Source organism: Ischnura elegans, chromosome 12 (genome assembly GCF_921293095.1).
Source record: "Ischnura elegans chromosome 12, ioIscEleg1.1, whole genome shotgun sequence".
Taxonomy (NCBI): Eukaryota; Metazoa; Arthropoda; class Insecta; order Odonata; family Coenagrionidae; genus Ischnura; species Ischnura elegans.
The window spans coordinates 8,972,967-8,999,376 of NC_060257.1; the positions used below are offsets into that span (position 1 = coordinate 8,972,967).

Genomic DNA, 26,410 nt, shown 5'->3' on the forward strand with positions numbered 1-26,410 from the left:
CCCAAGGAAATAATCAGCCTAATTTAAGAAATTCACTGTCCACAAACACTCACAATTAAAAGAGTTAAAGTTATTAACAGAGAAAAGTTCATTCTGAATGCATAAATGTATTTAGAAGACTGAATTTGTCCTATGGGCCATAAGTAAGCTACCTCTGCTTCAAACAAAACCTTAAACTTTTCAAGCATTCTAGATACAACATCACATTGTCAACCATATCATTTGGTTACAAACTAACCATCTCCCTTATATTGGAGGAATAAAATCGTTATGATATCATATTATCCTGATACACAATTAGGTCTGAGCATGAAGATCATGATGTAAATGTTTTAAAGGCAGTAAGTGGTTCTCCTGCGAATACCAGTGAAGTCTCCACATAAAGTCCTGGAACTTGAGCTAAATGCAGACAATCTATATTATCTCAAATCAGATTTTTTTTTATTCCAAGGGTCCAGCTTCAAAGCCTTAGTGAAGCCCTCAGATATCCTATTGAAAAATCTTGTAAGTACAAGGAAGACCATGGAATGCAACGAGACCTTTCAAGTAAAATCATCGAATGAGTGAAGTAATAATGTATTCTAATGAAATGCATGCAATATTGATTCCCACATTTTTTTCAATTCTAGGAGCACCGATTATGTTATCATTTCCTCATTTTTATTCAGCTGAGAAATCTCTCCTAGAGTCTTTTGAAGGTTTGAATCCAGTCAAAGAACTGCACGAGTTTTCCATGGACATACTGCCGGTAAGAGTACTTTTTCCGTTGACCAACAGACACAGCACAATCATAACAATATCAACCCAAATCGACAACATTTGTTTACATTTATTTCTGAAATACATACTGGGATTATTTACGGAGACCCAACATTGTATTTCATTCAAACAATTCAGTACATAGAAGAGGAAGGAAAGTTATCACTGTCTTGCATTTTAAAAATAAGATGACACGAAAGTTGCCACCCACTTTTATGAGTTGGTGACATTATTAGAGCCCTGGTTAACTTGCTTGTTCAGGGAGAACCTTTCATTGCGGTAAGTAATTGCTAGAGGTCCGTGAATTTCGCGAGACGCGATATCGCGAAATAACGCGAAATCGGTCAATAAGAACGAAATTTCGCGCTTTTTTGCGATTTTAGGTGGACTAGCGCAAAAATCACATCTAATGATTCATTATCTATTAAAGCCTAAGCCTTCGTTGTGTAACGCTGCCTACCATCATTTGCTCTATTTCATCACGATTCCAAGGTCAATTGGCTCGTTTAGTCTCGCGCATGACGCATCTGCGTAATATCGCGCACTGTAGTGATTTCTCCGCCAGAATTTTCCGTTAAATTTATCATAGCCACTGTCTTTGATTCCCATGTATCAATCCTGAAATATTTAGAATGGGGCGCTTTCTCACCTGAAGAATTAGATATTATGAATTAAAAATGTGCGGAAAGAAATTTAACGCGGCCGCGGAAGAGCGGAAATACAAGCTCACGCGCCCGGTACGAGCCAATGCCGAACAGTAATTCCGGCGACTCACCGCGACGCATTAGACAGCGTAATTGGATAACTTGTTACAGGAAAACCTTGAGTGTGGGTCTAATGTAACAATTTCGTTGACTTAAACACGGCCGCCGTTCACGGCACGGCCCACAGCGTGGTAAAGAAAGCGTCTTGTCTGAAAGCGGCCTGAATTTCACGGCGTCGTAACGTGAACGGCGGCCGGCGAAAAGTTTTTCGTCAGAAAGCGGCCTCAATGTAGCACTGCCTGTATTTCACGCCATGGACGGCGCACCGCCGGGCCGGATTGAAATGGGCTTCGCGGTGACCACGGCGGCCGTCAACTGCGCTTCGTACTTTCAAATAATATTATTTGAAAGTACGAAGCGCAGCAATGGAGGAAGAGAAGGAAGTAACAGAAAGGATAGGAGGAGATAGGGTTCTCCTTATTAGCGGACGTGGATATTTATGGCTCTCCACTGAGCTAGAATGCAAAAATAATCATTTCGACATTGGCCAAATCTAATATCTAATTCTTCAGGTGAGAAAGCTTCTCTTTCTAGATGTTTTAGGATTGATGAATGGGAAATAATTTTTCAAGTTTCTTTGAATCCGATTATTTTTAGTTATGTGTGCTTCTTTCACTGACATTCCTGACCGATTGGCATCAGCAGTAATCAAAACTAAGCGATTTTGTTGTATCTAGCTGCTGTCCTACCTTCCCTCAACACCTGGGTGAGGGGTATTGAAAGGGAACCCACGACATGTAACGTTTTGGCAAATTTGTAAGTTCTACAGTACTATATGGTTATACCGTAGCTACCCAGCACTCCATTTGAAAACACTATCGTGAAAGGTTGTGTTTTGTGATTGGACTGTTATTTTATCATGTTTCCAGCTTTAAATATCAGACGAAGGATAGGAATTTTAAAATGCCAAAAGCTAGAGATACTGTTCATATCAGGGCAAATGAATTCAGCTCAGAAGAATTTTATGTGAAAGACGTAGTATTACTGTGCAAAGTTTGCGATAAATGATTTTAATTTAAAAGATGTGACACTTTATTAAAGCTCATCAGTAGCAATACACATAAACGTGCGAAAGAAAGGGTACCTGCAAAACGGCAGCTATCTTTTGAACACACAGTCCCTCCGTCAAAGAAAGCAAAAGAAGAGCCTGTTGTTGCTACTACAGAAGCATTTTTTAGAGGCTTTATTTAGTGTAGAGAAACTTGACAATCCAAAAATTCTGGAATGGCTCTCGAAGTACATATGAGGTAGTTGGAATTTGCTGTTTGCCAATCGTATTCACCAAGACTACATACTTGAACCATTCATATACCTTGAACCAATATAAGTTGAATCATTTCTTTCATTTAGTTTTATCAGAAATTTTGTACAATCGAAATTGTGTTCAAAGTTATGCAAAATGCTTAATAATGGCGCCATAATAATTATTCATAAAACGTGTGCCATAAAATAATAAAATGCCTATAAACGTAGGGAAATTGTAGCATTATAATAACATCACCAAGATTTTCTATAACATCTATATATCACATGGTTTTAAAACGAATTTTAGCAAAAAAAAAACCACTTTCACGGACCTCTAGTAATTGCTAACAAGAATGCAAAGAGCAACAAAATGCACGAGACCCATGCACATTTCCAAGAATTGACTGAGAGTTAAGAAATGCATGACATAATTTTGATCGCAGAGGGGATAGAACCATTGATTTTTTGTTACAAATAGTTCCAGAAGTAGGTAGGCATTAGATTGAAAAAGAGAAAAATATTGGCCTTCATAATATTTCAAACTCCTTCACAATTGACAAGTGATTGAATATGACACATCAAATTTATAAGCAAAGAGAGCAAAGCATACAATGATTGATGTAGAAGGATTTAAAACAAAAGACAATAGGGATTAAATAGCCATCTCATTAATTGAGTAAATCAGTTTTTCTTAAAGAAAATATTTTAGGTTTGATTTGAAAACATAATTTGATTTTACACTCATAAACTCATTCGGCCTTAGTTATAAATTCTGAGTCTCATTTCTTTTGGTCGTAATTTTTTAGAACTGGTGCTAACAATAGTTACATGGAGATGATTAGAGTTCCTGGAGTAATGGAAGTTGCATAGCACTAGAAAGTATTAATAAAATGATATAGGTTTGAAGGTATGGGAAAGTATCTTGTGCTGTAATTGAGACAACAAGAGCTACCACTTACAAAATGTGGAAGTGACTGTTTTGAGAGAAATTGAACTCTTTTTCCTGTCATTTTACATCACGATCATCATCCTTTCTCTCTTCATAATGACAGGAGAATTTGACTTTACCAACTTAGTGAGGTTACATTCCTGAGGTTGAGGATACAAAACCAAGTACATATAACCTAACAAATGCCAAAACACAAAGTATTGCATCACAAGAGAATACATACCTAATTAGGTCCTATAGAATTTTAAAATATTAGTTTGATTTTGCAGAAAGGTTAAGATTAAGGTTGGTTTGATAGTTTATTTACTTGATGGCTAGTGACAGACTATGATGAAGAATGATATTCGTTGCAAGTGATTTTAGCTTCAATTACAGTTTAATGTGAATTTAGGTTTTTGTAAATGTTTTCAGGTTATTGGTATAAACTGCTTTTATGAAGAAAAGCGTAATATTACTATGTGGCAAAATTAAGTAGCATTATCAATGTCGAATAATAAAGATACCTAAATACCTAAAAAAATCATAATATCTGTACTTAGTACCTAGTCCCAGTGGCGGATCTATGAAGGGGGGTTAAAACACTCCTCATTGGGTTGAGACACATACTATGTATATCGAAGTATTTGTGGGTTAACACATTGTGAAATAGTGTTTTGCTATATTTTCATACATACATATTTACCTTCTTTAATGGATTGAAATAGAAATTATCTCTAAACTTAAGTCCTATTTTCATGCTTTTGATATGTTACAATCCATTCGCAGATCCCGAGAGGGGCCCATAGCCCTTGTGTATTCAATTTACACTAGATAGAATCGTAATCTTAGGCCCCCGTATTCCTATCCTGGATCCACCACTGCCTTGTCCTATCAACTACATATGTATATCATTACGAAAGAGATTTGTTTGAGTATTCTGGGACAAGCCACTGTGATAAATTTTTACGGAGTCACCCGCAATGCACAAATTGTGCAAAAAGCCACAGAGAAAAAATCAGGGGCCTTGACTGGGATTCAAACCCGGATCCCTTGATTTCCAGCCGAGTGCTTTAGCCAGTTAAGCTATCGAGGCGTCGTTCTCCCCTGTGGAAATTTGTGGGCTTTACCGGACAAGGCGGAATCGACTGCACGAAGAGATGTTCACTCCTGACTTTTTTAAGTATACCGGGACTAGCCACAGTGATAACTTTTTACGGAGTCACCCGCAATGCACAAATTGTGCGAAAATTCCACTTTGTCTGGCAAAGCCCACAAATTGCCACAGGGGAGAATGGCGCCTCATTAGCTTAACTGGCTAAAGCACTCGGCCGGAAATCGAGGGATCCGGGTTTGAATCCCGGTCAAGGCAAATGATTTTTCCTCTGTGGAGTTTTTGAACGAATGAGATTCTTTCTATCTATCCAAATTTGTTCAAAAACATGTTATTTAGCCTTTAAAATACAGGTTGTAATAACATTTAACAACCGAACATACATGAACATCTATGCCTTGGATAGGGACAACCTGCATCGTGACTGGCAAACTGTATAAACTCTATCTGTGACGTAGGAGCAAAAGTTTGTGTCTTGGCCTTTGCAGATGATGCAGCTTTACAAGTGGAGAGATTGTCTCGGAGATCCTTCCTATGATTTTTAAGGAGATTCAAAGGATGGTGGGATTAGGGGTAGATGAACAGAAGGTCAAATATATTAGTAGGTTAGGCCAACCAATGTTAGCAACCCAATAGCGTTAGCAACTATTTAAGGGTGAAAAATTTTGCATTTCAAAGATTAACAGAATTAAAGCATTTGGGGGTGAATATGTATTATTCAGACAAATCAAGGGGAGACAAACAAAAATACGTTCCAGAATATAAAATGCTAGTTGGTGCAAGTGAGGTTTACAAGGGCTTCTAAAATGCAAAATAGTGTCTACAAAAACTGATCCAGAGATACCTATATAAGATCGACACACAGCCAGTTGTCTTATGCGGGTCAGAAATATGGACATCCAAACAGGCAAAAAAGAGCTGATAGTTTTTGGAAATATATTTTAAAGTGTATCTATGATCCAATAAACAAAGATGGAATGTGGAGAATTTGAATCAACAATGAGTTAATGGAGCTGTAAAAAGGATCCAAATATAATTACATCAGCCAAAAGTAGAACAAGAAAACAAACGAAAAGAGAAGTAGAACAAAAGTAGAACTCAGGTGGACAGGTCATGAGCGGAAAAGTACAGAAAATGATGCAACTAAAGCGGTGCCAGAAGGCCCACCTAGATGGAAGTGACCTACTTTGAGATGACCACGGTTACGCAGGAAAGACCCAATCCAAGAAGAATGAGAGCAGAAGATGATTGGATGGAAGATGAAAAGAGAAGACGAGGAGTTGTTGGCGAGGCTAAACACCTTCGGAGGTTTGAGTGGCCCAATAGGTATGGTATAAGTATACCAATAGTAAATTCAAGTAAATTATTCCATTGGTAAATCTTCAAGTAAACAAGAATTTCTTGACAAAAGATCGTAATTTCCTTAATTCCAGGCAAATTTCAAAAGAAATAGATCATCAAAAATTTCAATTATGTATATTGTGCTATCATTTATTGATGTACTAAGTGCATTGGCTAATTCACCAATAATATTTTACGGCCAATTGTAATTTGTATGTTTAATTTAGCTAGAAAAAATAGAAGTTGAAATGATAGAACATCTGCTGCAAATTTGGGAGATCCAGCTTTGTATCCCAGTCAAAAGAAAATTGTTTACTTTGTGGAATTCTGGGGCATGTTCATACTTAAAATAAATATTTGTGTGCATAATTTTTTCAATGATAAATTACGCTTTCTGCTTGTAGGGTCTTGGATTGCCCCTTGGTGGAAAGACTAGGCTTCAGCTGAACGCAATGGTCCGCAAAGGAATCTGGCAACTGAATGGATTTCCAAAGAACCTGATTATTCCAATTTCATGGTTTGAAATGGTGAGATAGAAGTCATTTTAATAATCCTTACCAAAATGAATTGTAAGGTCATATCAGATAAGTCTGACATGGTAATTCCTCAAAATATTAAATACCTGTTTATATTTCAAAACATGGGATTTGAGGGACCAGTTGAGGTCAATCAACAGATTGTATTTACACCTTACAGTATGAGCTTATCTGGCATTCAATATTTTGGAGCAAATAAATATTACTTTCAGCTACATAAGCACAAAGAAAACCCACATCTACCAACTTTGTGTTCCAGAAATCCATTGACTGCAAACTATGCATTTGTTTTACACCATCATTTGGGTACATATTTATCTATATCTTTTGTAGACATGGCCAAATGCAATGGCATTTTCTTTTCACTACACCTATCAGGCATCTAATTTTGAATTTAAAATGAAAATATACTCTGCTACTACAATTTTGTATGTGTGGAACCACTGAAGACCTAATAATTATGTCAATTAGTGGAAAGTGAAAATATTTTTATTTAAGTGTTCAACAGCAAGAGTATAAAGTTTAAAATCGTCAATTTTTTGTGTAACTCCTTAGAATGCCACAAAAAGATAAAACCAGCAATATTTTCTCAATGGAGGAGATGGCAATACTGACAACAGAGCTCTTAATAGCATGAAGATCTAAACCATAAGGTTTTTAGTGAAATGCTCTACCTTTAAAACTGTTCTTAGCCTCATAAAGCAATTAACAGAAATTGAGGCAATAATGAACAGATCTATATAAGATCCACACATTCTATCCCCTCTGTTCCACAAATTGAAGGTTTACATGACCAATAATCATGAGATCTAGCAAATCTCCTCTGTTGTAAGTTTAATACGTTTCATACCTAGGTACATACATATTTAAATCTAGAGGAATAACTTACCTGGGTGGAGGAGTTGAGATTAAAAATTTTCGTGGAAACCGCCTATGGTTTACATTTGGTTAAAAAGCTAACGTTTGAAATTTAACTTTGCCAAATCAACCATTATGATATGTTCACAATAAGTAATGAACAACAGCTGAAAATGCACCACCATACACTGTAGTCTGCTTTAAAATTGTGAGGTTGACACGCCTAAATGAACGCAAAATGATGATAATCTTCATCATCCATCCAGATCAATCAGAAAAAGAGTTACGAGAATTCTTGCCCTATGTACAAAACGTGATAACCCTTAATTACTCACATCAGGTCTATATGACCTGAGAGTTTTTTTTTATGAGTAAAACTTACATTTAGTAAAATATTTTAGCAATTTCTGTCCCATGTAATTTCATAACTTACTCATCTTTTTCTTTCCATGGCATATTTGTGTCCATATATTTGCATTATTAAGCCTCGTGACCTGACGAGAGTGCTTGCATCTTGTAAAATACTGCTCTACAACTTGTCATGGGCATTTTTTTCATACAAGTTTGATATACAAAAACAGTACTTGCTACCCTGATAAAAATGAACTCCTCCATTGTGGGGAGGGCCACCCTCTAATGAGGGTAAGGGAAGGGTAGGACTATCCTTCCTATACCCTTCAGCAAGGGTAGACGGAGCGTATTTTAGAACATTGGCAGGTAGGCCCTATCCCTCCTAGAGTGTAGGGGAAGGGTAGAAGAAGGGAAAGACTAATATAAAATCTAAAAATCAATAAATTAATATGAAAATAAAAAAAATTGCTAAGCAACTAAATTAAACGAATGGGGATGAGTTGTAACAATGATTTCTAAAATTGTAATACAGAAAAAAGTTAGCCTTAACATGGTCTTGAACCTAGGACTCATATGTTGGGGTATGATGAAGTAGCACTTTAGCAACCTCAGTTATTGAGGTGCTTGAGAGGTGGTGCTTCTCAACAGGACTTATAGTACAAAATCGTTATATGAGGATATCTTTCCCACCCGGGCCTATGTGGAAGAAAGCTGTGACTTTTTTCTACCACACCTATTTCATTTCAGAAAACAACATCGGCATTCAAATACCGAACATCACTCTCGCGATGTCCCATTGTCAGCCATAGAGATAAGTTACATCCTAAAAATGTGAGTGAAAACTCTTCTAAATGAGCTTTTTTTCACAAAATTATAGAACTTATTGTGTATAATATTGCTTTCCTCAGGGGACTTTTAAATTAGTTGTCCAGCCAGTCTATCTTTGCTTTCAAAGACTGCTTATATTCTTGTACAGAACTCAACACTCTTTAGCAGGTGAAAGAAGCTTAGGAGGCAATTTCAGGATATGTTTTTCAGCAATAATATCAAGTCCTAAGGATGGGTAGACGAAGGATATCCCTACACTTGCCATATCATTAATTGAGTTAGAGGAAGGGTAGACGGATGGTAAGGGAAGGAGTTCCAAGGAAGGGTAGACGAAGGATTTTTCTACCCTTCCCTTACCCTTAATGGCGTGCAGAAGAAGGGTAGACGGATGTAAGGGAGGGAGTTCCAAGGAAGTGTAGACAGATAGCCCAGCGCTTCCCTAGTTACCCTTAATGGAGTGCAGAAGAAGGGTAGATGGATCATAAGGGAAGGAGTTGCAAGGAAGGCTAGAAGAAGTATAGGCCTACCCTTCCCTTACCCTTAATGGCATGTAGAGGAAGGGTTGACGGATGGTAAGCGAAGGAGTTTTCAGGAAGTGTAGACGAAGGTTTGTTCTTCTCTTCCGTTCCCTTACCCTCTTGGGTTGGGCGTGGTTTGTACAAGGGTAACTACCCACCATGATGGCTACTACCCTTCCTTTACTTTTCCTTTACCCACCATGGGGGAGTTAATTTTTATCAGGGTAATTATAAAAAAAACTATATATAAGACCACAATCTTATGATAATACAATTTAAGTGCTTTGGATAGTTTAAGCTACTCATTACTGTAATGCAGATTTATTTCCAATCATGAGATTATTATTATTTTAAAGGTTTAAATTCTGGGTCAATATAACCCGAGGTGAGTAGTTATACGTAACTTTATCTCACACGATTACTTACGGGTTAAGACGGAGATAATCTGGGATGTACTAACAAACTTCTTTGCTATTCCACAGGAAGTCAAAGATTTGCCAGAGGACATCAGGTCGGCCATACGCATGGTCACGCACACTTTGCCACAGGCACAACAAGCGACTCGGTGGTTGCTGCTGGGGTTGAGTTTTGTGTTGATGGTTGCAGTAATTGCTCTGATAACTAAGAGGGCACGCGCAGAGTGCAAGGAGAACAGGAGCAAGAAGATGGTGCTCTCTACGGACCCAGGGAAGCAAGAGGAAATGGCATTCCTCGACAGAAACAGTTGATCTCACTATCGCAACAAAGACTGACTGCAAATTTAACCCATTATTCCTCAGACTGCATATAGGGCTTTTAACTTCGGTTATTTCATATTTTATGGTTTATTTTGGCCTAAATAAGATAATTTTTCAGACAAAATTATTATATTCATCATTACATATGATTTGCATAATGTTGCATTTAAAAACTCCAGTAAATAAAAAAAAATTTCAAAACTTAGGTTGCATATTTTATTTTTCATCATCTTTTCAGATGTAATGATAAATAATATTCCGCATGGAATTAAACATCGCACTTTTCACAACATAAATTATCTTTGATTTGCACACTCGACATCTTTGCCGGGAATTATAAGTATGCCTGCGGATGAAAAGCCCTATTCTCCCTTGATAATTTTATCAAGATGGCGGAAAAGGCTACTTGCCATGCGTGTACTAGGAACTTAGATTTAAAGTCTGCCCATATTATTTGTAGTAAATGTGAGCAAGCCTTTCATAAAAAGTGTAGCAAACTAAAGGAGAGTGTTTTTAAAACGTTGGTTGAACAATCCGACATTGACTGGTTTTGTTTAAACTGTAACCCGAAGTCGGCCAAATCGAGTGCGACTGGTGATTGTTGTAGCGCAGTCATTGATGATTTACGTGCCTTGATTTTGGACCTACGGAAGGAAATTGAATCTCTGAAAAAAAACATCAATGCTCCTCCTGAGTTAAAACTAGATCACGGTACAATGCAGGGCTTTATACAAGAGGCAAATGAACGCGCAAGAAGGAGTCGTAATCTGATTTTGTACGGCATGCCGGAAAACTCTCAAAGTGATGGGGCAAACAAGTCCCATGATTTGGAATCTATAAAACAAGTGTTGTCAGTGAGTGAGTCACAAGTGCCCATGGAGAAAGTTCTACGCTGTGTGCGTTTGGGTCGAAACACAACGAAGAAGCCGAGACCTCTGTTGGTGTCGTTGCATTCTGAAAGTGAAGTTTTTGATGTTCTTAAGGCTTTCAATACCAAAAAAGCGGGTGGAGACAATTTCCTCCGATCTCTGTCTATCTCACGGGACAGAACTGAGATGGAGAGAAACTTTCTACAATCGGTAAGATCTGAACTTAGTACTAGAATTGACGCTGGCGAGAAGGACCTCACCATTAAATACGTTAAAGGTGTTCCCACTATTGTGTCAAAAAACTAAGAAATGATAAATATGTGAGGTCTGCTGGCAAGGCTGATGCCGTATCTCTATCTATTTATTATCAGAACGTTCGTGGACTCAATACTAAAATTAACAAGATAAATCTAGCGGTTACGCTCTCCAATTTTGACGTTATCGTATTAACAGAGACCTGGCTAACAAATGATGTTTTGCCTGCTGAACTGAACTGGCCAAACTATAATATATATCGAAGAGACCGCAGTACCTCTACTTCATCTAAGCGTCGCGGTGGTGGTGTTTTAGTAGCTGTTAAAACGACTTTGAACTCTTACGAAATAAAGTCCTCAGATGTCGATGTTGAACTAGTGTTGGTCTGTGTCTATATGGGAAATACAAAAATTTTAATTGGCTCTGTTTATATTCCACCTCGCTCCGTTCCCGGAATGTTTGAGTTGTATTGTGACTGCATTGAAGATGTTGTGTTGTCTAATAAATATCGCGAGATTTTATTATTGGGTGATTTTAATCTACCTGACTTCAATTGGAGTCATGCTCCTGAAAACTCTGCTTGTGTTTCTACTACCGGTAAACTATCACCATCTGCGAAAGCACTGCATGATAATTTGTTATTCTTAGGTCTTCATCAAATCAACAATGTCCCCAACTATTTTGGAGCTTTTCTAGATTTAGCTTTTTCCAATTCTGGCAATGTGTGCTGCAACATTGATGATGATCCACTAGTATCGTGTGATCCCTATCATCCTTCTTTAAACTTTGACCTAGTCCTGGACAAAGATAAGGAAATTACTAATACTGATGATATTATCTTGTACGATTTTAAAAACTGTGATTTTAATGGTCTAAGCAATTATTTATATGATGTCAATTGGTCTGTGATTTTATCCAACTCTGAGTGTGATGATGCTGTGGATAAATTTTACGATGTCCTGCAATATGCTGTTAGTATTTTCACCCCTATGCAACGCATTAGGAAGAGTAAATATCCGAAATGGTTTTCTCCGGATCTCAAACTTTGTATCACTGAAAAGAAAATTTATCATCAAATATATAAGAGATCAGGTAAAGACACTGATTATCAGAAATTTGCTTATGCACGTAAAAAATGTAAGTCGCTTGGTAAAAGTTGCTATAAAAACTATATAAATATGGTCCAAAGTAATATTTCTGTCAGTACAAAATTCTTTTGGTCACATGTATCAAACCTAAAAAAAAGTAATTATATTCCTTCCACAATGCACTTGAATGGAGTGTGTTTCGACAATTTGTCTAGTATTCTTGATTGTTTTGCTACCTATTTCTCTTCTGTATATGCTCCTAACTCAATGGATAATCAACCCTGTTACTGTTTTGATCAAACAATTGGAATCTCAAGATTGAAAATTTCTGTAGAAGAAATTCACAGAAAATTGAAGAACCTCGACACTACAAAAAGCTGTGGCCCTGATAATTTGTCTCCACTTCTTATTAAGAAGTGTAATAGTGCTCTGCTGTATCCTCTTTTTATCATATTCAATAAGTCATTAGATTTAGGTGTATTTCCTAGTACTTTTAAAAATGCTTTTGTAATACCAGTATTCAAAGGAGGTGATAAGCATTGTATCAGTGATTATAGACCCATTGTCATTCAGTCAGTTTTTGCTAAAGTGTTCGAAAGTCTGGTCACAGACAGACTTAAGCCATTAGTTGATAATATCCTTATGGATGAGCAGCATGGATTTAGGAGTGGTAGGTCAACTTCTACAAACCTTTTGTCATTTCATCACTTTGTCACCTCTGCATTACAAGATCATTTCCAAGTGGACACTATATACTGTGATTTTTCCAAGGCTTTTGACAAAGTTAATCACAACATATTGGCAGCTAAACTTGAAGCCTATGGTATATCAGGTCACCTGCTATCCTGGTTCAAAAGTTATCTGACTAAGAGAGAATTTGTAGTTAAAATACAAAACACTGTGTCTTCTCCTTTCTCTGCTACAAGTGGGGTTCCCCAAGGCTCACATTTGGGTCCCCTTCTGTTCCTGATTTTCATAAACGATATTGGTGCCTCACTAAACCCAATAAAACATCTAATCTATGCAGATGACTTGAAGATCTTTCATCCTATTGATTCAGACAATGATGCTGTGGATTTTCAGAGGTGTCTAACCTCTCTTGCTGACTGGTGTGATAATAATTCATTGAAGCTGAACTTAAGTAAATGTAATGTACTTACCTTTTGTCGAGGGAAATTCCCATACCTAAAGAACTACATTTTATCAGGGAGTACACTAGATAGAGTCGAACGTAAACAGGACCTAGGCATTTTGTTTGACTCTCAACTTAAGTTTGACACACATATTGATACTATAGTTAGTAAAGCATATAAATCTCTTGGTTTCATTTGCCGACACTGTAAAGATTTTAACAGTATTTTCAGTTACCGTATTCTATATATTACCTTAGTAAGATCTATGCTTGAATACTGCTCAGTATTATGGAATCCATACTATTTGTTATATGACGCTGCTATTGAGAGGGTTCAGAAAAAATTTTTAAGACTTGTTGCTTTTAGATTTAACTTAGAAAGAGAAAGAGGATCATATGTTGAACTGTTAAATCTACTCAATCTCAGTTCCTTATGTAATAGAAGGAAACAATTAGGTCTCATATTTTTGTATGGCCTGCTAAATAACCAAATTATATGTCCGGATCTACTAAGTCTAATCAACATTAAAGTTCCTGCCTTACACTCTAGAACTCATAATCTTTTTTATCTCCCGCACTGCAATTACAATTACATTTATTTTTTGCCTATGTTCAGGATAGCGAGGGATTATAATAACATATGTGTAGATGCCGACATTTTCCAAATGTCAAAGGTTTCTTTTAAAAAATTCTTGATGGACTGTTTGAGGTGCATTTCCTAAGGTACCCTCTTCAGTTTTGTATTGTTTTCAATGTATCTATTAAACTTTATCTATATGTTTGGTATATGATGTTATGATATTTCGTATATGTTTATACAGGTTTATATTTATGTATGTTTTTTTTGTGAACTACTTCTAAGTATGTATTTTTATCTCCTAATATGTATTTCATGTTATTGATATCTATGTTTCTGTATTTGTAGTATTTGATATTTGTGATTAACTTTGTGCAATTTTTAAATTTGTGCTAATGTAAAAGGGCTTAAGCCCGTGAAATAAATTTATTATTATTATTTTATATTTTTTTTATGTTTTCACAGCATTTTTGCTGGTTGTAGGCGAGGTACGGGTATCACCAAGTACTCTCGTCTCTTTACTCTATTTTGAAAAATTTTCTGACAATCCGGCAAGTATTTAAAATTGCTGCTTTTTGTATGGTAATAAACAAGTTTTTCGGCAGTCCAATAGTTTGAAGACCTTGATGGAGTGAATGAGGCACTACTCCTGTGGCGGAGATAATGATGGGTATTATGTGTACTTTATCTGATTTCCACAATCTCTTGATTTCATTTTTAAGTTCTTCATACTTTTCCATTTTGCTGGTGTAGGCTGTAGTGATATTATGCGAATTAGGTACGGTAATGTCTATCAAGTACGTTTCATTGTGAGTTTTATCTTGTACTACTAGATCAGGTCTATTGCTATGGACTGTTTTATCGGTAATAATTGAACGACGGTCATAATAAATCTTACAGTGGTCGTTTTCAAGGATGGTTTTAGGTGTGTACTTATAATAAGGAACTCCATTTTCTATGAGTTTATACTTCAGAGCTAATTTCTGGTGTATGATGTTGCATATTTGATTGTGACGGTGTAGGTAGTCTTTTTGAGATAAGTTAGTGCATCCACTTGTGATGTGCTGTATCGTCTCAGAGGCATTATCACATTTTCTGCATCTGTCATCCAACAAATTTGGGTTTTTAATTATATATTTTTCATAATTTTTTGTTTTCACCACCTGGTCTTGTATTGCGATCATAAATCCTTCTGTTTCTGGGAAGAGTTGCCCATGCCTGAGCCATGCGTGCGATGCATCTTTATCGATTTCAGGGGCCTCCAGGGCATGAGGGTGTCTTCCGTGAAGGGATTTAGCTTTCCATATTGACATTTTACTGTCTATAGTAACAGTGGTTTCACTAACTTGCATACTTTCGTCAGATAGGTTTAACGGTGTGTATTTATTGTCTGCGTCACAGATAGTTCTCAGGAGATCCGAGGTAGATTTCTTGCTGAAAAAATATTTCCGTAACTGAGAAAGTTGTGAGTTGTGCTGATTCTTGATGTCTACGATACCCCTTCCACCAAATTTTCTGGGCAGCGTGCTCCTCTCTATATTTGAGCTTTTATGGAGCATATTTTTCTCCGTCATTTGGGATCGAATTTTTCTTTGTAGGTCGTCTAGATCTGTTTGTGACCATTTGATTATACCAAAGGAGTATGTCAGGAGAGGGATGGCAAAGGTATTAATTGAATTAGTGAGGTTTCTGCTGTTCAATTCCGTGCGAACAAGTTTCTTGATTCTATTTTGGAATTCAGTCGAAAGTTTTTGCTTTATCGTAGAGTGGTCTAGTCGTCTTGCTTGTTGGAATCCTAGGTATTTATAGGTATCTCCCTCATCCATGGCCTCTATTATTTGCCCATCCAGTAGTGGAATATCATTCCTTTGTACTTTACCTCGGAATATTGTGATAGTTCTACATTTATCTATTCCAAATTCCATGTTTATATCCTTAGAAAATATTTCAGTTAAACGGACTAATTGATTTAGATTATTATTAGATCCTGCATATAGCTTGAGATCGTCCATATAGAAGAGATGCGATAGAGTGTGGCATCCTGGTTCTTTTCCTTTTATTTTGACTCCATATTGAGTATTATTCAGGAGGTTTGATAGAGGGTTTAGCGCAAGGCAGAACCATAACGCACTCAAAGAGTCACCTTGAAATATTCCCCGTTTGATTTTGATATTATTCGTCTGCAAAAGACCCTCGTCAGTTTTTATGTGCAAGATGGTGCTCCATTTTTTCATCACAGTATGGAGACATTTAATAACTTCTGGGTGAATTTTATAGATGTTTAGTACTTCAATAAGCCAGGAATGGGGAACAGAGTCAAAAGCTTTTTTGTAATCTATGTAGCAACTGTGTAGGTTCCTATTCTTTTCTTGTATTTGTTTAAGAATAATTGAATCAATTATCAACTGTTCCTTGCAACCTTTGCTTCCTCTGCGACACCCCTTTTGCTCTTCCGTAAAAATGTGGTTCTCATCTATATGGTTGTTGATGACTTCTGTTATGCAAGAGGTGAAAATTTTATAAAATGTTTGTAGACAAGTTATCGGTCTATATTTTGATGGATCGTTACATGCGACTTCTTTTGGCAATAAATATGTTTTACCTTCCATTAAAAAAACTGGAATATTTTCTGGAAACTTCAAAAATTCGTTTATATATTTCAGTAGATGCTTATGGCAGCTGGTGAATTTTTTGTACCAAAAGTTGTGTATATTATCACTTCCTGGACTTTTCCAGTTATGGGTTCGGCTAAGAATTTTTTCCAGAATTTCCATTGTAATAATGGGGGGAAGCATAGTTTCTATGTTTTCCGCTGCTGTTCTTTCATTTCTCATCCAAGGCGCATTTCCATTATGGGATGTATCATTCGACCAAATATTTGACCAAAATTTCTCCACTTCCTGAGAGTTAGAATTACTTTGGTTTTTATTTTCACAAGAAATAGATTTCTTCTGTTTGTTATTGCCCAATGTTCTGTAAAAATTTCGTTGATTATTTTCAAATTGGGAATTCTGTTGTTTTCTTCTTGTGCATTTATTATATCTGTTGAGTCTCATTTTTGTGGCTGCAAGTTTTTGCTTGAGGGTGTCAATAATTTCTTTTATATTTTCATTGGGCTTGTCGTATTGAGTGTGGGAACGGTATTTTATGAATGCCTTCTCAACTTTTTTTTTTAATGATGTACTTGGATTACCAGTCGAAAACTGGATTAAACGTGCAAGGTCTTGTCTTAAGGCATCCACTTTCCGTTCTAATCGGACTTTCCATTTTGGTTTGCGCCAAATGCGTTCTCCCTTGACCATCGGCGGTCTTGGCTCCTCCCCATTGTTGCCATTACTGCTATTCGGGACAATCCTGCCACCATTGCACAAAACAGCTGTGGCTGCTCCGCAGTATATAAAATCGTGTAGGTCTTGAAATGTTTTTTCATCACTTAAATATACCGGTAATAGTTTTTCATTTATTATACTAATAATTTTTGCAAGCTTGACAGACGATTGTTGTTTGGGTATTCCTGGTTTGCCTGTGGGGTCTAGTCCTCTATACTTGATAAGGCACGTATTGAACTCATCTTCCACACGTTTGTACAGTGCCTCTTCACAAATTGAAGCTTGGTGTTCTATGACAACCGTGTCGATATTATCCTGTTGTTCGCCGCTGATGTTGGTCTCCCCGACGGCCGCGCCTGTTGTCTCGCATTCAAGGTGATTTCCCATTCCTGTGCTTATGTCATGTGAACTATTATCCGTAGCTAGGGAGTCGTAGACTTCTTGTTTTATTTTACTTAGCATGGGCTTTGAGATGAGGTTATTTCTGAATATTGTTCTAATTTGGTCGGATAGTCTTTGAGGTGTTACATTACAGTTGGGGTACATTTCTTTGAATTTTTCATGCAGCTTTCCTCGATATGCCGTCATGTCAGTTTCATTATTTGTTACGAAAAAATACATACGCATGATAGAGCAGTTTATTTCATGGTTCCATTTCATGCGCATACGTTTACGGCCAGCTTCAGTGGTCTCAGGAAAAAGTGGATTCTGGGAAGCACTTTCAGCTGTCGCAGCCTGTGTAGGTGTTGGGGTGCTGCTTATGTGGCGGGCTGTATTTTCTTCGGGTCTCCCGGTCAGCACCCGCCTCCTCAGTGCATGACCACCGTCGGTTCGCATACTGTTACCTCCAGCGACGGCTCCAGAGGCACCCTGGCGATCCCCAGGCAGCGGCAGGCCATCCGAGGCTTCCGATTTAGTCTCCATCATTAAGAATGGGTATTGCCTTTTATACCTACGGCCAGGTACAGAGACAGCCGCCCCTAACATGGGGACAAACGCTGACCAGGACGCCGCCCAATATGGGATCAGACGCGCCTGGATTTCGGTTTCCGTTTTGGTCCGCGGGTGGTATTTTATTTCCCACCTACCCTGCATATCTGCCGAGCATTCCCCTATCCGCCACCTGGGGACGCGCCCGATGGGGGACGGAAAACCCCACACGGGTTATTATTATTATTATTCTTTATTCCACAAGATTTACTTGGAGGTCTGCCAGCGTCGGGCCTTGCCAAGACGCTGCCTCAAGTTACAATTCATTTAAAAACAATCTAACTGTTCTACATGTATCCAGTACTACAGATTTTTGAATGTTATATATTGTGTTTCTTTTAATTTTTAATTTTTCAATTCCAAAATTGAGTGATGAATGTATTATTCCTGTTGATGATATTACTATGGGGATGATGGTGACCACGTCCTGTTTCCAGATAGTTTTTATTTGCCTTGCGAGGTCTTGATATTTTTGTTTCTTTTCCTCGTATTTCTTCTTAAGGTTGTGGTCAGCCGGAACTGCTATTTCAATTATAAAGGTCTGCTTTTCTTTTTTTTTAATCCAGATTATGTCCGGTCTGTTATGCTGGACAGGTTTGTCTGTGTAAATTGTGTTGTCCCAGTATAATTTGTAATTTTCATTTTCTAGCACTGTAACAGGGGTGAAAAGGTAATATGGTTCATGATCCACTTTTAATCCGGTAACATACGCTATTTCTAAATAAATAATTTTGCATACATTATTGTGTCTTTTGGTGTATTCATTACCTACTAGATTCGTACATTCGCTAATTATGTGTTCTATCGTCTCACTCTTTGCATTACATTTGCGACATAAGTCATTTAATACGCTTCCGTCTTTGATTATATATTTCCTATAATTCTTCGTACCAATTACTCTGTCCTGAATGGCTACCATTGTCCCCTCCGTTTCCTTATATAGCTCACCTCTTTGTAACCAGGCATTTGATAGTGAGGTGTCTACGCATTCCTGATGAAGAAATTTGTGATGTATGCCATGTACTTGCTTGCTTCTCCATGTGTCTTCTAGCTCCTCTATTTTTTCTTCATCTATTGAATTGTCTCTGACATTAAGCTGGAGTGGTGTTGCTTTATCATCATTTTTTACGACTGACTTATAGAGGTTAGTCGTCTCGCCTTTCTGGAAAAAGTAATTTCGAAATTTATCTATAATTCTGTAATGTAGGCTCTTAATGCGTATTAAACCTCTACCACCATTTTTTCTTTTAATGTATAACCTTTCGACAGCAGCATTTGGATGATGTGATTTGTAATTTGTTAATGCTTTCCTTGTCAATCTATCTAGGTCTTCTAAATCCGTATTAGTCCAATGAATTACACCAAATGTATACGTTAAAGTTGGAACAGCAAATGTATTTATGGCTTTTGTTGTATTCCTGCTATTTAACTGCGTTTTAAGTATAAGTTGAAGCCTATTTTTATATTCTCTTGTGACTTTTTCCTTAATTTCTTTCTGTGGGATTTGAGTGTTCTGCAGTATGCCAAGATATTTATATTTTTCATGTTCTTCCATGTTTTCGATTTTTCCGCTATCTAAAAGAATATCTTGCCCTTTAACGTATCTCCCTTTATTAATTTCTAATTTTCTGCATTTATCTATTCCAAACTTCATACATATGTCATTACTAAAGCTCTCCGTTAATTTCAACATATAATTTAACTCCTTCTGATTGTGGGCATATAGCTTTAGATCATCCATGTAGAACAGATGATTAATCATATGTGTCTGATTTCTATCAATTTTTAATTTGAATCCATATTTTGTTGAATTTAATATATTTGATAATGGGTTGACAGCTAGGCAGAACCATAATGGGCTCAGTGAATCCCCTTGAAATATTCCTTTTTTTATTCGGATAATACTACTTTGAATTTGACCTTGAGAGGTATTCAGTACCAACTGAGTTTGCCACTTGCTCATTACTGCGTTTAGAAACTCCACAATTGAAATATCTATTTTGTAAATTTTTAAGATTTCTTTTAGCCAATAATGTGGAACCGAATCGTATGCCTTTTGGTAGTCTATGTATGCTATCAATAGATTTCTCTTGGCCTTTTTCGCAGTGTTCATAATTACACTGTCGATTATCAATTGCTCTTTACAGCCTTGTGATTTCTTTCTACATCCCTTTTGTTCCTCCGACAAGATGTCATGTGTCTCGATATGCTTGTAAATCTTTTTTGCCAAAATTGATGATAGTATTTTATAGATTGTGGGTAGACATGTAATTGGTCTATATTTATTTGGGTCCATTGTATTATCGGATTTCGGTTTTAGGTATGTTATTCCTTGTGTGAGGAAGTTTGGTGAGGATTCTGGGTTTTTAAGGATCTCGTTTAGACCAAACGCTAGACTTTTGTGGATGGATGTGAATTTTTTATACCAATAATTCTGGATTTTATCTGCCCCTGGTGCTTTCCAACTTTGTGTGTTTCTTACACTCTCCGATACATCATTTTCTGTAATTTGTATTGCACCCATTTCTTCAACTTCTCTCATCCTATTCCTCTCTTCTTTAATCCAACTTGCCCCTTCTATCCTTAGATCAGCATCGTCAGCCCATATACTCGCCCAATGGGATTCTAGGTCAGCAATGTTTGGGTGCTCCAAAATTTTTTCATTTGCTTTAATTAATTTCTGATAAAAAATTTTCTCATTGTTATGAAATGAGCTATTATCTGATCTTCTTTTGTAGCTCTGTAAGTATCTCTTTAGTCTAGAGCTGGTGACCATGAGCTGCTGTTTTTGTTTATCTAAGTACTTGGCGATTTTTTCCTGATGATCTTTTTCTTTATCCTTTGTGTCCAATTTTTGGAATACACCATTCAATCTATTAAGGAGTTTTCTTGTTCTTACTCCTTGATGATATTTTGTTAACCTTCCTATTTCTTCTCTTAAGCATGCAATCTTATATTGTAAGCGTTTCTGCCACGGGGGTATTCGTTCCTCGCAATGTTTTTTATTCCTTCCCGGTGAGTCAATTTTTTGGCAATGCAGACGCAGCACTGCAATAGCTGCACAGTAAATCATCGAATGTATTTCTTCTAGGCATGCATTATGCCTAACTTTCTTAGATATAAGGGAATTTACGGATTTTAGTATTTCTCCTGTTTGTTTGCTAGTCTTTAGCTTTGGTAACCGGGGCCTTGCTGTTGGATGAAGACCAAAGAATTCTATAATCGCCTTTTCAACTTCATTTTCAGCTTTCAGGTTCCTGTTTTCGTTTTCCCCCTCAAAAGCATTACAGACGTATGTTTCATTAACAGTGATGTCCGTGTCATTTGCAGGAGCATTACGTACAGATTGGTCTATAGCATTGATGTCCAAGGTCATGGCTTCGGCTGACATTCCCATTCCATTATCATTCTCATTACCACTATCAGCCTCCCTCTGGATATCCTCTTTTATTTGGTTTAATACTGTTTCTGGGATAAGGTTTCATCTGATTATAGCTCTAACCTGATCAGAAAGTCTTTGTTCCGAGACGTTTGCCCAATGCGGGAATTGATTAACAAAGTTATTCCTGAGGCTACTGCGATAACCAGTTAGATCTGTTTCCAATGACGTTACCTGATAATATGTACGCATGATAAACGTGTTAATTTCTACAGTCCATTTTCGGCGTACTCTGGGTCGTCCTGCTTGCGTGGTCCCAAGACTGTTACCTTGGGAAGCACAGTAGGCAGTTGTGGCTACGAGTTCTTGGTTGCCACTTCTGTTTTCGGCTATCGGTTGTTCGGGTGACCCGATAGGGGCCTGCCTGTTCAGCCCACTATCACCACTGGCTCGTGTGCTGTCACTTCCAGCAGTGGCTCCAGAAGTGCCCTGGCGAACCCCAGGCAGCGACCTTTCATCCGAGGCTTTATGCCGTCTACTCATCTCCATAAAATGGGTGTTGCATTTTATACCTACTGCCAGGTGTTTTAACAGCCGCCCCTAACATGGGAACAGACACTGACCAGGATGCCGCCCAATTTGGGAACAGACGCGCCTGGATTTTGGGTTCCGTTTTGGTCCGCGGGTGGTATTTTATTTCCCACCTACCCTGCATATCTGCCGAGCATTCCCCTATCCGCCACCTGGGGACGCGCCCGATGGGGGACGGAAAACCCCACACGGGTTATTATTATTATTATTCTTTATTCCACAAGATTTACTTGGAGGTCTGCCAGCGTCGGGCCTTGCCAAGACGCTGCCTCAAGTTACAATTCATTTAAAAACAATCTAACTGTTCTACATGTATCCAGTACTACAGATTTTTGAATGTTATATATTGTGTTTCTTTTAATTTTTAATTTTTCAATTCCAAAATTGAGTGATGAATGTATTATTCCTGTTGATGATATTACTATGGGGATGATGGTGACCACGTCCTGTTTCCAGATAGTTTTTATTTGCCTTGCGAGGTCTTGATATTTTTGTTTCTTTTCCTCGTATTTCTTCTTAAGGTTGTGGTCAGCCGGAACTGCTATTTCAATTATAAAGGTCTGCTTTTCTTTTTTTTTAATCCAGATTATGTCCGGTCTGTTATGCTGGACAGGTTTGTCTGTGTAAATTGTGTTGTCCCAGTATAATTTGTAATTTTCATTTTCTAGCACTGTAACAGGGGTGAAAAGGTAATATGGTTCATGATCCACTTTTAATCCGGTAACATACGCTATTTCTAAATAAATAATTTTGCATACATTATTGTGTCTTTTGGTGTATTCATTACCTACTAGATTCGTACATTCGCTAATTATGTGTTCTATCGTCTCACTCTTTGCATTACATTTGCGACATAAGTCATTTAATACGCTTCCGTCTTTGATTATATATTTCCTATAATTCTTCGTACCAATTACTCTGTCCTGAATGGCTACCATTGTCCCCTCCGTTTCCTTATATAGCTCACCTCTTTGTAACCAGGCATTTGATAGTGAGGTGTCTACGCATTCCTGATGAAGAAATTTGTGATGTATGCCATGTACTTGCTTGCTTCTCCATGTGTCTTCTAGCTCCTCTATTTTTTCTTCATCTATTGAATTGTCTCTGACATTAAGCTGGAGTGGTGTTGCTTTATCATCATTTTTTACGACTGACTTATAGAGGTTAGTCGTCTCGCCTTTCTGGAAAAAGTAATTTCGAAATTTATCTATAATTCTGTAATGTAGGCTCTTAATGCGTATTAAACCTCTACCACCATTTTTTCTTTTAATGTATAACCTTTCGACAGCAGCATTTGGATGATGTGATTTGTAATTTGTTAATGCTTTCCTTGTCAATCTATCTAGGTCTTCTAAATCCGTATTAGTCCAATGAATTACACCAAATGTATACGTTAAAGTTGGAACAGCAAATGTATTTATGGCTTTTGTTGTATTCCTGCTATTTAACTGCGTTTTAAGTATAAGTTGAAGCCTATTTTTATATTCTCTTGTGACTTTTTCCTTAATTTCTTTCTGTGGGATTTGAGTGTTCTGCAGTATGCCAAGATATTTATATTTTTCATGTTCTTCCATGTTTTCGATTTTTCCGCTATCTAAAAGAATATCTTGCCCTTTAACGTATCTCCCTTTATTAATTTCTAATTTTCTGCATTTATCTATTCCAAACTTCATACATATGTCATTACTAAAGCTCTCCGTTAATTTCAACATATAATTTAACTCCTTCTGATTGTGGGCATATAGCTTTAGATCATCCATGTAGAACAGATGATTAATCATATGTGTCTGATTTCTATCAATTTTTAATTTGAATCCATATTTTGTTGAATTTAATATATTTGATAATGGGTTGACAGCTAGGCAGAACCATAATGGGCTCAGTGAATCCCCTTGAAATATTCCTTTTTTTATTCGGATAATACTACTTTGAATTTGACCTTGAGAGGTATTCAATACCAACTGAGTTTGCCACTTGCTCATTACTGCGTTTAGAAACTCCACAGTTGAAATATCTATTTTGTAAATTTTTAAGATTTCTTTTAGCCAATAATGTGGAACCGAATCGTATGCCTTTTGGTAGTCTATGTATGCTATCAATAGATTTCTCTTGGCCTTTTTCGCAGTGTTCATAATTACACTGTCGATTATCAATTGCTCTTTACAGCCTTGTGATTTCTTTCTACATCCCTTTTGTTCCTCCGACAAGATGTCATGTGTCTCGATATGCTTGTAAATCTTTTTTGCCAAAATTGATGATAGTATTTTATAGATTGTGGGTAGACATGTAATTGGTCTATATTTATTTGGGTCCATTGTATTATCGGATTTCGGTTTTAGGTATGTTATTCCTTGTGTGAGGAAGTTTGGTGAGGATTCTGGGTTTTTAAGGATCTCGTTTAGACCAAACGCTAGACTTTTGTGGATGGATGTGAATTTTTTATACCAATAATTCTGGATTTTATCTGCCCCTGGTGCTTTCCAACTTTGTGTGTTTCTTACACTCTCCGATACATCATTTTCTGTAATTTGTATTGCACCCATTTCTTCAACTTCTCTCATCCTATTCCTCTCTTCTTTAATCCAACTTGCCCCTTCTATCCTTAGATCAGCATCGTCAGCCCATATACTCGCCCAATGGGATTCTAGGTCAGCAATGTTTGGGTGCTCCAAAATTTTTTCATTTGCTTTAATTAATTTCTGATAAAAAATTTTCTCATTATTATGAAATGAGCTATTATCTGATCTTCTTTTGTAGCTCTGTAAGTATCTCTTTAGTCTAGAGCTGGTGACCATGAGCTGCTGTTTTTGTTTATCTAAGTACTTGGCGATTTTTTCCTGATGATCTTTTTCTTTATCCTTTGTGTCCAATTTTTGGAATACACCATTCAATCTATTAAGGAGTTTTCTTGTTCTTACTCCTTGATGATATTTTGTTAACCTTCCTATTTCTTCTCTTAAGCATGCAATCTTATATTGTAAGCGTTTCTGCCACGGGGGTATTCGTTCCTCGCAATGTTTTTTATTCCTTCCCGGTGAGTCAATTTTTTGGCAATGCAGACGCAGCACTGCAATAGCTGCACAGTAAATCATCGAATGTATTTCTTCTAGGCATGCATTATGCCTAACTTTCTTAGATATAAGGGAATTTACGGATTTTAGTATTTCTCCTGTTTGTTTGCTAGTCTTTAGCTTTGGTAACCGGGGCCTTGCTGTTGGATGAAGACCAAAGAATTCTATAATCGCCTTTTCAACTTCATTTTCAGCTTTCAGGTTCCTGTTTTCGTTTTCCCCCTCAAAAGCATTACAGACGTATGTTTCATTAACAGTGATTATTATTATTATATATTTTTTTATGTTTTCACAGCATTTTTGCTGGTTGTAGGCGAGGTACGGGTATCACCAAGTACTCTCGTCTCTTTACTCTGTTTTGAAAAATTTTCTGACAATCCGGCAAGTATTTAAAATTGCTGCTTTTTGTATGGTAATAAACAAGTTTTTCGGCAGTCCAATAGTTTGAAGACCTTGATGGAGTGAATGAGGCACTACTCCTGTGGCGGAGATAATGATGGGTATTATGTGTACTTTATCTGATTTCCACAATCTCTTGATTTCATTTTTAAGTTCTTCATACTTTTCCATTTTGCTGGTGTAGGCTGTAGTGATATTATGCGAATTAGGTACGGTAATGTCTATCAAGTACGTTTCATTGTGAGTTTTATCTTGTACTACTAGATCAGGTCTATTGCTATGGACTGTTTTATCGGTAATAATTGAACGGTCATAATAAATCTTACAGTGGTCGTTTTCAAGGATGGTTTTAGGTGTGTACTTATAATAAGGAACTCCATTTTCTATGAGTTTATACTTCAGAGCTAATTTCTGGTGTATGATGTTGCATATTTGATTGTGACGGTGTAGGTAGTCTTTTTGAGATAAGTTAGTGCATCCACTTGTGATGTGCTGTATCGTCTCAGAGGCATTATCACATTTTCTGCATCTGTCATCCAATAAATTTGGGTTTTTAATTATATATTTTTCATAATTTTTTGTTTTCACCACCTGGTCTTGTATTGCGATCATAAATCCTTCTGTTTCTGGGAAGAGTTGCCCATGCCTGAGCCATGCGTGCGATGCATCTTTATCGATTTCAGGGGCCTCCAGGGCATGAGGGTGTCTTCCGTGAAGGGATTTAGCTTTCCATATTGACATTTTACTGTCTATA

The 26,410-nt window shown here is 37.1% G+C and overlaps 1 protein-coding gene across 1 annotated transcript in view; it reads left to right on the plus strand.

The window, feature by feature from the left end:
- The window catches only part of LOC124169602 (scavenger receptor class B member 1-like), a 36,313-nt gene extending 26,247 nt beyond the window's left edge, over window positions 1–10,066 (plus strand). The window contains exons 7-9 of the mRNA XM_046548242.1: window positions 630–748; window positions 6,553–6,675; window positions 9,722–10,066. Coding sequence (XP_046404198.1) covers window positions 630–748; window positions 6,553–6,675; window positions 9,722–9,967 — 488 coding nt within the window. The 3' untranslated portion in view covers window positions 9,968–10,066. The remainder of the gene's footprint in view (window positions 1–629; window positions 749–6,552; window positions 6,676–9,721) is intronic.
- The last annotated feature ends 16,344 nt before the right edge of the window (window positions 10,067–26,410 follow it).